Genomic DNA, 13,365 nt, shown 5'->3' with positions numbered 1-13,365 from the left:
TAAGAAAATTTTACATCAATTTGCACTCAACCCAGCACACATAAAAAGCCAGGCAGCTATGTGCGGTCACATCTTGAAGGAAACAGTAACACCAAAAAAATATGGCAGTTTCATGTGAGAATTTACCTACTCCCAGGTTATGACTGCAGACAAATTTAAGAAAATTTTCCTTCATTGCATGTGAAAGGAACACAGAACCACTGGAATTTTCCCAGTGGTTGCATTTTCTGGTATCACCCCATTCATAGCACTGCTATTCAGAGACTACCAGGTCCAATTCGATATGTCATAGTAGTACCATGACATTTTTTTATACAATTTTGGCAAAGAAATTATTGAAAGGTCATGGCATAAAATTTAAAATGGACAAACCAACTAAAAATAATTCAGCAGACATGGGAATGGAAAGAGGTGCTCGTTTTGACATAAACGACCGAAGCCAGCAGTCACCGAAACCAGGGAGCATAGCGGATGTCTTTCTTTTTTTTAATTGTGTAGTTTTTTATTAATGGGAGATTAATAAAAGCAGAATAAAAAACAACCACATGTGGCTGTTTTTTCTTCTGCTTTTAATAATGTCCCATTGCATGGCAAAAACCCTGCGGGACAGAAATCCGCCAGTGTACAAGAATGGCAAAAACCAGCAAAGGGTTAGCCTTTAGCGACAACTCTAGACTATATGCACTTTACAGGCTTGAGCATTCCTTTCCATAGCCCAATGATAAAAATCAGTCGATCAATAGTTAATGGGTAATTATTCTGTACAGAATACATAAAGAAAAATGGAACCAGTTTTACCAGCACACAACATGACATAATCCCTTGAGGAGAAAGGATATTTGAGGAAGAAAGAGCAATGCTGAGGACTCATCCATTTCTCAACCTTGGTCTCCGGAAATGATGACATTTCTGTGAAGTTCCCAATCCCTAAATGAGAAGTGTAATGAAACATTAAATGAATGACCTGTATTATTACAGTCAATCCTCTATCGCTAATCTGGGAATGCCTACACCCAATCCGTGTCCCACCCATTCACTCACCCACCCCAACCTCCTAGGCCCTTCTGGCCACATGAACTGGTGGAAAGCCCAAGCTGATTGACTGGGCCAGGCTCCATGGAGGGGAAGGCCAGGTGGCTCTTGGAGTGAGCAGCACTCCCAGTAGGGTTTTTATCTTTGCTATTAAATAAAGTTCGTTCTCTCTCTCCCTCCCCTCAAATCAACTGAAGAAACTGCAAAGAGTTGCATGCCTCATCAGAGGTGTCCCAAAAAAGATGTGCAAGCACTCCTGGTGCACGCAAATATCAATTACATAAAAACAAGGAGCGAAATAGCCTTGCAATGAGAAGGCGGCAGTAAAAAAGAGCTTTTACTGCACTACTACACATGAAAAAAGGCAATACAGTAGACTACCTTTGAGGTAAACTTGAAGAGACCAGAAAATTTGTTTGTCTTATCAGAAGTTCCTCCAAAAAAGATATGCAAGCATGCTATGCATGTCCAAATATATGTGACATAAAAACAATAAATGAAATGACCTTGCAGCGAGAAGATGATTGCAAATGGATCATACACCATATATAACCGCGCAACGAACCCAATTCTTTCCAGAAACATCAATTTGGGGGGAGGGTTCAATACACGGGAAAGAAAGTTGAAACAGATTTTTTTTAGCAGAGTCAAAATTTCATACCATACGTCCATCCGCATGCACACCAAGAAAAGCATCCAGTCAGACACATTTTTTTTTTTCGCCAGTGTTTAGCATTGTTCACTTCAAAAGGTGTTTGCTGTATTACAGTGCGATCCGACTATTTTCTGATAGTAGCCGACGGCATGAAATATAGCGAACATACTGAACACCGGCACTGAAGGTCAAGTGTGTTTTTATGTGAAGTTAAAAAAAAAAAACAGGATAGTTACGAGTGTGTAACGAGAATGTCTCAAAACAATGTTGTTGCAGCGTTGTGTATTTTGAATTTCTATTCTATCTTTTTTCTCGTTAGCATTGTATTATAAGTTTCCAGTTTTGCACTCCTGATTGCTCCTCTGTTATTTAACTGTCTTGTAGGTTAACACTAAACTTAAGCAATTTCTCACAGGAGGTCCCCTGGATAGTGTTTACTTCAGGACCTCCTCCTGTAATACCAATTTTATGTATATACATGCACTGAATTATGGAAACACAACACGATGATGATGATGATATATGTGGTGAGCTGTGGTGAGGGGTTCGGCATTTTTGCTCCAGATCTCAAGCTCGCCAAGGCCCCTGGGGGTCTGAAGGTCCTGCTTTCTTCACAGCATTTCAGTATAGAGAATGTTTTATAGGATTCTGGTTTAAACTGCTATGCTCCTTTTCAAATCTCTAGTGCTTTCTAAGCATACAGTAGAGCAGCCGGGTGCAGCAGCATACTGAGCAAGCCAGCACCACCGGCGCTTCTGTCAAAGGCATACACCTTAGTACTCTATCCACCACCCCCAAGCTCTCGTTACAAACACACAGTGATGTTATCGGCATGCAGCATCTTGGCACACTGCCAAGGTCTGAGCTGGTGCGGATGGAGTGAAAACTGATAAACGCAGTAAAAAACGCTAAAGGTTCCAAAAAACAAATTCTCAATGACAAAAGTCGGGGGTGGGTTTATCATGTGCATGGGTTCATTACGCAAGTACATATCGCACATGGCATTACGCACGAAGTGAGTTGAACATTGAGGGCATGAAACAAAAGTGATGTTATCCTACTTGAAAACAGCATTGCTCTCCTTTTCTTCTTTTCACCATCTCTTTTTTTGCTCCCTTTCTTTAGCAGCGACTGTTTATTTTTTCTTTGTTTTGTGCGACATGATCTACATCTTCTGCATCTGCCTTAGGCAGATGTGAAAGTGCATACTGTGATGCATACTAGCTGAAAATTAGACTCTCATATATGCTTTAACCTTTCCAATTCCAAGTCCACAGGCAGATGCAACATAGCCTACATGCTTTTTCGTGTGGTGGAGGCAACGCACAGCAGGTGACAAGCACACATCAATAGCACAAAAAAAAAAGGGGGAATTGTTTTTTTTACTCTGTGCTTTCTTCATTCAAGAGTGGCACAAGGATGCGCTCGAGCATCCCTGCTTAGAGTGGCTGTGGTTCATGGTAACTGTAAAAGTTCATCTTAACTGAGAAGCACATATGAAGTGGTTTATTTTATGAGAGTACGTAGAAAACTAATCAAATAAACTCACATTGTTGGTTATATCCGAGAAATCAGAGGAAATAAGTTCGCTTTAAAGGTGCACTAAAGAGGATTCTAAGCTTGTCTTTTTATGACGGGAACACAATCTACACGCTCCGAGCATTCTTAGAAACATCTAATTATTGTTCTGTGTGGCCAATTTCCCTACTTAATTAAACGTCCCGGCTCCCGCCTTTTTTTTTTTTTTTCAATTCACCTGCGAAATTAGGAGGAGTCGACAAACACATGAAGTGCCTTTCAGCAAGTCGCGTGGTGACTTCACTTTTGCTTTTATTTAGTTTTTTAGATTTCCATGAATAAATAGTTTCAGTTGCAGACAACATAGCCGCAAATTAGGCCCACGGAAATAAAAATAAGAGTAGACTCTTTGCTTTACGTATCACTCCGTTGATGGCAGAGCGGCAAGCCGCCATGCGACTGGCTGAAAGGCACTCCACGCGTTGGCTGACTCCTCCTACTTTCGGAGGCGAGTTAAAAAAAAAAGGCGGGAGTCGGGACATTTAATTCGATTTTAATAGTGAAATCGGCCGCATAGGACAATAATTCGAAGTTGCTAAGAATGCTTGGAGCGTGTAGGTCGAGTTCCCACAGTAAAAAGAGGAGCTCAGGATCCTCTCTAGTGCACCTTTAACAGGAATTAATGTATACAACAAAGCATCATTGGTGACATCACCTAAGTTACTTACTTTCAGGGCAGAATTGAACAGATCTGCAATAGATGATGAGATTGGATAATTCCTTAGCAAGCCTCAAGCTTCGCTCCATTTCTCTTCTTTGCTGGATCTGCACAAACAATACATTTCTTTTAGGTGTACTACACATCATTCAAGTGAAGAGTTTAAAGGAACACCGAGTAGAAATTGAAGTTGGTTTGTATCGATAAAATATCAGCTCCTAAACACAAAAACACCACTCTTCCTGAAAACAACGCTCTTGTAAGGTAGAAAAGAGCAAGGACTAAAATGCATGTATTGCCGCCAGAGGCCAATGTCACAAGTGCAAGCGTGATGATGATATAGGAGAAGAAAAAAAACACAGATCTCTGAGGCTGACAAACGTGCATGAAGGTTACGTGTTTGATCGATACTGAATATATGTGTTGTTTTGAAGCCACCAGTGCACTTTTATCACATGAGGGAGACGGAAAAAAGACAGCCTGAATATTGGAAGTCAAAGAAAACCTGCGACTGGCAGCGCAACAGGCGGCCAGCTGAGTTTCAGTATGTTTAGGGGTGCTTTGCAGCTATGTGTTCTGCGTTCCCACAGGTTTTCTTTATGTGCTTTGATTTACAAAGGCGGAGCAGCAGAGGACCTCCAAGTACCTCTCTAAGTGCTCCTCGAACGAAGTTCGTGTAACGGCACGTAACTGCAACAAGGAAATAGAGCTGTGTATAGTCAATGTTCAACATGCCTACACGTTGGCAAACGCACCGCTCGGCGTGTTCACTTCGTCAACGTACCAAGATACTGGGCTGCATAACCAGCCCTACGAGGACGATTACTACAAAATTTAAATATGCCAGCATGTACTAGTCGCTACCCATCAATCGTGACGGTGGCGTGACGACGACAGCGACGCTGCCGACTCCTCGGCACTACGACTTTCTTCCTAGACCCGTCGCCTCAGCCCTCAAAAGCATCACATGTTGTGTGGGATTGAAGTCACTGAATGCAGGCAGCAGTTCTTTGCGAGAACTTCACTGTCGGAATCGGGAATGGGAACGAAGCAACGATGGCTGATAGAGGCCTTCAACGTCCGGCTGGCAGTTGTTTTTATTTCGGCTGCTGCTAGCCAGCAGCAGCAGGAGTGCAGCGCTCACCGCCATCAATCACGTAGTCTTCGTTTCCGTTTCCGCCGCCTCTCCTATTCTCCTCGCACGCTTCTTCTATTTTGTCATCACAGAGTCCGGAGTTTGAATCGTAGCGGCGGGAAGAAGTTTTCAACTTCCAATCCGAATCTCTTAGCAATAAATGCACCTTTCGCTGCCGGACAAGCAGCAACAAAGCCACAAAATGAAAAAAATTTGATAGCATTGTCCTCAAAGTCCCTTTAAAATAACAGCCTAAACCTTGAGGAACTTTTGGTTTGGTTTTACTGGGTTTAATGCCCCAAAATGACACAGGCTATGAGGGACACCGTAGTGGAGGGCTCTGGATAATTTTAACTACTTGGGTTCTTTAACATGCACCGACATCGCACAGTACATGGGCCTGTAGCATTTGGCCTCTATCGTAATGACACCACCGCGGCCGGGATCAAACCCGTGTCTTTTGGGTCAGCAGCCGAGTACCATAACCAGTGAGCCACCGTGGAAGCTGCTTGAGAGACTTTTACCAACGAAGACCATGCAACACTGAACATGCGTTTCTCAGGAAACAGGGCTTCTCATAAGACTGTGGTAAATGCTTCATAGCAAAGCAATAGTTATTCAAGCCAGTAAGAACACTTCATCTAATAAACATAGTTAAATGCACATCAAACAAGAATATTACAAACATTAACACTATGGCACTGACCATGTCATTAGCAGACTGGGCAGTCTCTCGGATCTTGAGCACCCAATCTTGCATCTCCTCCCTAGAGGGAGCAGCAATCTCAATGGGCACTAGCTGGGTGGGTGACACTATGCGAAACACCGAGTCCTGTCCCCTGCCTGGCCAATTTTGCAGGATATCTGCAAAAAAATATTTTCACGTGAAGCTTGCATATTTTCTGTATACTGCACAAACAGAAAGTGAAACAAAGACCCATTAGAGCCAGTTCTTGCTTCATTTCATAATCACAAGCTTACAGTGCTAAGCTCTGGGAGAGTCCAGTGAAACCCGATTATATCGAACTCGGTTAGATTAAATAATTTCTGAGCACCATAAAGCTACAACTTGAATATATATGAAAATGTGCCGCTATATAGCACAAAAATTTGCCGTCATACAGAGAACTTCGGGCAACACCAGGCGGCTCAAGAAGCTGGCTTTCCCTCAGCAAATCTCCGGATGTTAGATTTTCCACATGGCCCTCCGGTTGCTGCTGATGCTAATGTGCTACGTAGTGCACGCAGACCAACATAGGTCAAATGCTACTTTGGTGCACAAGGGGATAATCCGCGTGGTGAAAGTTGATTGTAGAAAACATCTGCCTCAACGGCTCCTGCATAACCTGAAGACTGGAACAGACGTAAAAATCAACCTCTTAGGTGTCCTGTCTATGCTGAGTGGGTCATGGGATAATTTCAAAAATGAAACTACACAGAACAGCTCCCGACATTCTCGTCTCTGCTTTCCTGAAGAAGATAGAGCAACTTAAAGTTCGGGTGAGCTCCACGGAGCCGTCGCGGGTCTTGATGATTTGTGGAACCAATTGTCAGAATTTCTTGGTGCTATTTCTGAAGGGGCAGCTGTAAGTGATTTGGTGTCCATGGATGACAATGTTGATACTGCGGGAGAGCTTACGAACGAAGGCGACATCGCTGACATCGAGGATAACCTGGATACCACTGATGCGAATTGTGACGACTTGATAGAACCTGTGCCCACGTGCTTCGACGTGCTCTGTGCACTCAGCCTGGTTCGTAGCTGTTGCGCATTGATAGAAGGCTGCGGTCTCAGCTGTTAGGAGTCCATCAATAACACTGAAAAATGCGTTTGCTCAGAAGCAACAAAGATGAAACAAAAAATTCACGACTATCTCACCCGATAATCTGCGTGCAGTAAGTGGCTATCACAGAAATAATTTTTTTTACATATCAATGAGTTTGTGTGTTGTTTACTGCTAACTTTATATCAAATTAAACATTGCATCGAACTCGTGGGCGTTTTTTTCGCAAGTTTGATATATGCGGGTTGGAACGTATTTTGCAGGCACTCAATTTCACAAAAAGGTAGCCATAGGCCCCATAGTGCTTCCCTCTTCCCTGCAGGTGAGCAAGCTTTCAGAAACTGCAAAAGCAGGAACATGGTTCAGTGCCACACTGTACTGAACTCTCGTAACAATGACACTAATGACTGCCATTCCTGTCAAAGGACTTATTTGGTAGCAATTTGACCACCTTCCAAGTTCTGCAGCATCAGCCAGGACCTAAATATATTTTTCTTCGGAAATTCACATCATTCAACACAAAATCTCAAAATTTGTAATGGCATTTCTGCTCATAGTCAGTGTCCAAACATTTCACACAGAGAGAAGGGGCTCAACATGAAGAAGCAAATAAACATAACGCAGCCAAACTTGTGCAGCAGATTAGGAAGATAACCTTTAAACACTTCCATTTCAGCTCCCACCGAATGGGTCTGCCATGATGACCAAATAAAATTTTTCTAGAACCAGCAGAGCATAATCTTCAGGAAGGAAACGCACAAGAATTACCACCGCATTTTCCACTTTTAGCTACGGTTAGGAACGACGTGCTTATCTCAGAGGCTTTTTTTGTACAATTATAAGTAGGTATTCTCCCAAATTATTTGCAGGACTAGTTTTCCACAAACTGTGCGTGATTCATGGGAAGCACAAAAATTTCCTTCACAAAAATTAAGTCATTTATGGTACACAAAAGATGCAGCGCAAAAATGTGAAACTTGCATTCCTGTGAGAGAGACGTGAGTGGGAATGTCCCTTCTGGCTGGCCACTATGGGATCAGAGTCAGAAACAGGTTTTTGGTGCGCGGGCATCAATTCCAATATAATTTTATTTTAAGAAACGGAGAACTACAATGATTCCATTTTTAAGCAGCTAGTGAATATGGTAGTTTTTGGTTATAACATACCGTGACACCATAGCTGGCACTAACAGACCGTGACAAGACTTACCCTTGAGAAAGCCTGTCATACAGATATCCTTCTAAATGTACTCAAGGCCCAATTTAGCTCAGTAGCCCATCAACTCATTTCAATTTCTTATTTCCCATGTGTAACTGCATGTTAAGACATCAGATAACATAACAGCCCAGAATTTCCGGCTTTTTTAGCGTATTCCATTCCTGCCTTTATATGCCTCAGTCAAGAGCTGCACATCTTTGAATGTAGTACATGTAGAAGTGCATATGTAAACAAAAAAAAAAGGGCACTGTACAATGCAAAGTACTCACCTACAGTACAACCTGCAATGTCAATACTGCCCTTCTGCAATGTACCCAAAGGCATTGCATCTCCAGACTAGAAAGCAAGTGAAAAAGAAGTAAACATCACAAGCAAGCATCTTAAAGGCAAGAATAAACACCATATTCATCTCCAATACAAAATGTCGCATAGCACACAGGCTCACCCCATCGTCGGATGCATCCTGCGTTTCAAGCACTTCAACAAAGTTTGCAGGGAACCAGTGCTGCCTCTTGCCACCATAGTTGCCCCGCCACCATCCTCCGTCCAGGCGCACCACATTAGTGATGATGGCATGCTTGCAGAACGAAAGTTCATCGTCTCGTTGAGCCCGGTAGTCATACAGAGCCTTCACTGTGGCACGGAAAGCACCCGAAAAGCTGTCTGGATCCATATAAGTCCCTGCTGGGCCTCCCACATGCAGTGGACTGTCCTCAGGATCCTGAATCATGAAATAATAGAGCTACACACCACAACATAAAAATGCCTCCCAAGAAAAGTGCCGAAGCCTAAAAAATAAATCCAAATTAAAATACTCAAAAGCCTTCACTATATAAGACGTTCACAAAATAAGCCTAGGAAATTTCTAGTTAATTTAACAGAAAACAATCCAATACTGTATTTACACATATACATTGCGAACAAAAATATAACGAGGGGGGAGTCTGAGACCTCATCAATATGAAAAATAAAAAAAATATTACGATTAGAACACAATCTCATCCTATTCAAGCAAGCTGTAGCTGAGGGCTCGGAAAAAACAGACACACACAAAAATATGAAGGCAACGGATACATTGATAGTATTTGAGAGGCAACATTTCAGAAATGCACATGACACTACCAAGTGCCACAAAACCTTCGACGTGTTAACGCATTGCAGAAAGGTGACAGGGTCTAAGGTTAACATTAGACAGTTTTAGCTGTGCGTAAGCAACGGCTTAGCGTATGCAAGGAGTTTGCGGGGACGGTAGTGCGCATGCGCAGAACGTAAGCGCAAGCCCTGCGTCTTGTGTGCGTACGCTGGCCAGCGGAGTTAGCGTTGCGGCGCATGCGTGGCTTGTGTACACTAACGTTGACAAGATGGCGGCGCCCTGCTCACCCGCTTCGGAATAAATACATGTCACCGTTGGATTCTCCGACACAATAGCTCACTCAAATGGTAGCGGTTCGCTTTTATTTCGCCTACTCTTGCCCACACGTAGCAGTATAAGCCATAACTAACCCCTGTTTTTCAGATAACTTGGCGATTTTCAAGCTCGTAGGCCTAACTAACTAAATGCAGTGTGTTTTCCTCGTAGCAACCACCTGGTGAAGCAGTTTTCTAGCTTTTAGCCAGTTCTTACATTTTCTTCGGTTTGCATAGTTTTTCTGGAACAAAAAAAAAAAAGGCTCCCAATGCACTCACACTAGTTATAAGTAATTACGGATGAAATGGATGAAATTTTCTTCAACCGAGCGTTGATGTGCTTTGACGTCTTGTCACTAGATGGCGCTATGTGCGCCTGAGGGACGCTACAGCTCGGCCAACTAAAACTATACTTCGGAGCGGATACCGTAGCGGACACCGTAACGCACGCAGCACCGTAGCGCTTTGAGTACGCAAGTACTTGTTTACGCACAGCTAAAACTGTCTATTATGAGTGAATCTGGTTGAAACAAAGTACCTTAAAATTATATTTAGTGTGAAGCCATCACTGAAAGCTTCTGGTAAGAGCAAAAGCCAAAGAAAAATATCCAGTGTGCTTGCTAAGTGATGGGCCACACATCAATAGTAAGCACAAAGCAGTGCAAGTTGCAGCCAACATAAATATTAAACCACAATGCTAACAGAACAGAAATGAAACCTACCGTTCCAATTCTTCGAATAATGTCTTCATTGATTGGGTACTTGAGCTTGACTTTACGGTAAAGTGGGTGTTTTTCATAATAATTTACAAGCTCAACAAGGCTCTCAAACTGTGCTGTACCAATGACGAAAAGGCGTCCTTCTTGCTTGATGCGACAATGTTTCAACTTGTTCTCCGCCCTGTGTAGAAAAAGAACTTTTATTACTGTTGGCACCTGAGATAAACTGCAGTGAAAAGCCAACCAGCGGAAGTCAGAACAATAAGAATGTAAGTTTTGCGTTAAAATGCATTCTCTGCATCTTTTGTAATTTCTCTTTAAAAAAAATTTATCTACTCCATTTTCTACTGGTAAGGTAGCCTCTGAGTATTCTTGTTATCGTTAATTAAAAGAATGATCCACTGGGCCAACACAACAATTTTCAGCTGTTTACCGGAATGACAAGCATGTCCAAGTCTGTTCAAATGACCATACTGCAGAGACAAAATAAGCTTGACTAAGGTCCCCAACCAGTGGCTATTCTTATCTCCACCTGTTTTCACGGAATATATACCTTGAAACTGCACGGCAGCTGCAACCTCAACACTATTCCTGAAAGTCAGAGTAAATTCTCAAAAATTATATTCAATGTACACAGAAGTCCACTCTGTTGAAGCTATCAGCAAAGTAAGTGCATTTCATGATACAGAAACTTTCCACTCCTGAAGAGATGTGCGCTGATAACTAGGGCGAGGCTACTTCAGAGCAGCGGCAGAAAAAATAAAACTCGAATTTGTCTTTCTGCTCGCACCTTATGGTAGGGTACCACAGAAATTACCACTGTCTTCTAATGTAACCAACCAAAATCAGCCGAAATATAAATATAGATTATAATGCAGTGCTGTGCAGCAGTGCATGCCCAACTTCAATTATAACGTTAAAAGCAAGCTTCAAAGCACACCTGAAGGATATGGCAAAGCAGTTGTCCTCCTTTTCACTTGGGCGTACCAAAAATGTACCATCATACTTCACACGCTTCAATAGTTCTTCCGCATGAGTACGTGTCATGTTAGCATGGTACCACCTGCATGTAAAACAGTTCAGAGTAATGTGTGCAAGTAAAGCACAAGGCAGTACATTCCAATGCACTTAACTGCTAATGTCTTCCAGTAACAAAAAAAAAGCTGTTGTCTGTCTAGTTGCTTCTTTTATCAGCAAACAAGAGCAAGTAAATATGCCGCAACTGTAGAACACTGCTCAGAAGCTCAACATGAAAGTATTACTACACTCAACACTAGACTAACATACTGCAGCAGCTTTTGATGATTATTACTATGAATTTTAATGGTGCAAGACAGCTTTGGCCAATGAGTGCCATGGCACAAGGTATTTTTCTTTACGCAAGGTGGGATGGATCATAGACCCATTTTCCGAGCATATCACCCCAACGAAACAGAGCACCAACCAGGCCAGCGAAAACCTTGTAGTACTTAGTGTATCACTGGTGGATAGCACAGCACTGGGGATCGAATCCCGCACCTCCCGCATGCAAGGCGGATGCTCAACCAGTCGGTCACTGCCATGGTACTGCAGCAATTGAGATTCTGTTTGCATCCTGGTCAAAGGTAGACACAATGACAATTTTTCCACCTTGTCTGCATGTTTCTCGATCAATGCAGGCAAGAAATATGTAAGGCATATAATTATATAAGGCACCTGTTCAGCTTTAGTAAAGTTTGTGCACTAGGTTTTCACAAACAATAACTTGCAAGCACCAACTCACCATGCAATAATCACACCAGATGTCATTCTGTGCATGTGTCACATAGCCCATGCACAAGCATACGGTTTGCAGCACACAGGGCATAAGTTTCAGCACTTCCAACCTCAATCCCATTCAGAATACAAAGCAGTTGAGCCCACTCCTAACGAACCTGACAGTCAAGCGAATTGCGTTAGATGTATTCGAGATTTGTAGTACGTGGACTTTTCATTTTACAACCAGAAATATGAAGTCTGATGAAATTGGCATTTGTTTTTCAGAAAAGTTCGTTATGCATGTCGGCTTCTTTGAGGGAGACCATTTCACGGTGCTTTCCAAGCTCTGCAGAGCAGTCAGACGTACGTTTCTCGCCGAGGCCAAGCAACAAGCAGGCTACAGTACACGATTTAACTAACTGCGGTTAAAGCATTCACGGCAATCGTTGGCAGGTCGGCCTCCTTGTCATCAGATTCTTGGCAGTTGGGGAGTGCTCGTATATCGTGTACAATGGCTTAGTCAGTGTATCACTTTTCAATGCCACCGTCATGATCTGCACGTCAAGAAGTCATCCCAGGCGAAAACATGTCTGTCCATCTGTGCATCAACAATGCATTGTTACAAATTGACATGTGTCTAATCATGCGGATGTTCAACAGCATTTTCAGTCATTTCTTAGCCCATAAACCATGCTTTACGGAAGCAATTTCCCAAGCACTCCGCCTTCAGTACCATCCAAACGGCCTTAATCATTTCCACAGCGGCGAACAAAGATATCCGAACCGGAACACCCCCATCAATTGCTATCAGCATGCACTGTATTGTAGCGCTGATGTTGGGACATCTTGAGCCACCACACCACACCACAGTCAGAGAAGGCAACACATGGTGCGTCACAAAGTTGTCAAGCACGAGCAGGTGCGCCTGTTTTTTCCGCTATGTCATGGCTAAACTCAACAAGCCACTCGACCAGAAAAAAGTGCCTTGCTCTTTTGAGACTTCCGCATGCACCCCAAATAACAACAAAAAGTGAGGCATTATGCAGTCCTTTGTGTTTGGCCTGTATCGTATAATAGTGTACCTCTCAAAGCATCACAGTTTGCTAGACTTGCCGATGAGAAAGGGCACCTGCCTGTCGAAGCTGCTCATCCTCATGCACAGAAGCTCGTTAACGGGAAAGTCTGCGGTGCCTTCCACCAGTGCAGGTGTCGCCTTTCAATTGCATTCATATTTTTGATGGCACCCTTTGGTAAAACTGTGGCATTTTGACGGCAGTGTCTCGCCATTCCTATTTCCTTTTTAGGCCCCCACATTCTTTCCCAGGGGAGGTGTCACGGGAGCTCGAGGCACTCTTCGAATCCACACTTACCAGATGCACGAGTTTTTTGACTGCAGGGCCGAATTTACAGCTTCTGTTCGTTCATTGCAACCGAGTTACGCT

General features: G+C 43.0%; 1 protein-coding gene across 2 annotated transcripts in view; it reads right to left on the bottom strand.

The window, feature by feature from the left end:
- Positions 1-13,365, bottom strand: part of sl (small wing phospholipase C gamma 1) — a 102,921-nt gene that overhangs the window by 53,979 nt on the left and 35,577 nt on the right. For both annotated transcript variants that reach the window (XM_077646263.1, XM_077646262.1), the window contains exons 18-24: positions 11,127-11,249; positions 10,190-10,367; positions 8,506-8,781; positions 8,330-8,396; positions 5,765-5,922; positions 3,934-4,030; positions 840-927 (exon numbers count right to left, since the gene is read on the bottom strand). In XM_077646263.1, coding sequence (XP_077502389.1) covers positions 840-927; positions 3,934-4,030; positions 5,765-5,922; positions 8,330-8,396; positions 8,506-8,781; positions 10,190-10,367; positions 11,127-11,249 — 987 coding nt within the window. The remainder of the gene's footprint in view (positions 1-839; positions 928-3,933; positions 4,031-5,764; positions 5,923-8,329; positions 8,397-8,505; positions 8,782-10,189; positions 10,368-11,126; positions 11,250-13,365) is intronic.

This window comes from Amblyomma americanum, chromosome 1, assembly GCF_052857255.1.
Source record: "Amblyomma americanum isolate KBUSLIRL-KWMA chromosome 1, ASM5285725v1, whole genome shotgun sequence".
Taxonomy (NCBI): domain Eukaryota; kingdom Metazoa; phylum Arthropoda; class Arachnida; order Ixodida; family Ixodidae; genus Amblyomma; species Amblyomma americanum.
Note: the sequence above shows the minus strand (reverse complement) of the source record. Positions and strands in the feature narration are given on the sequence as shown.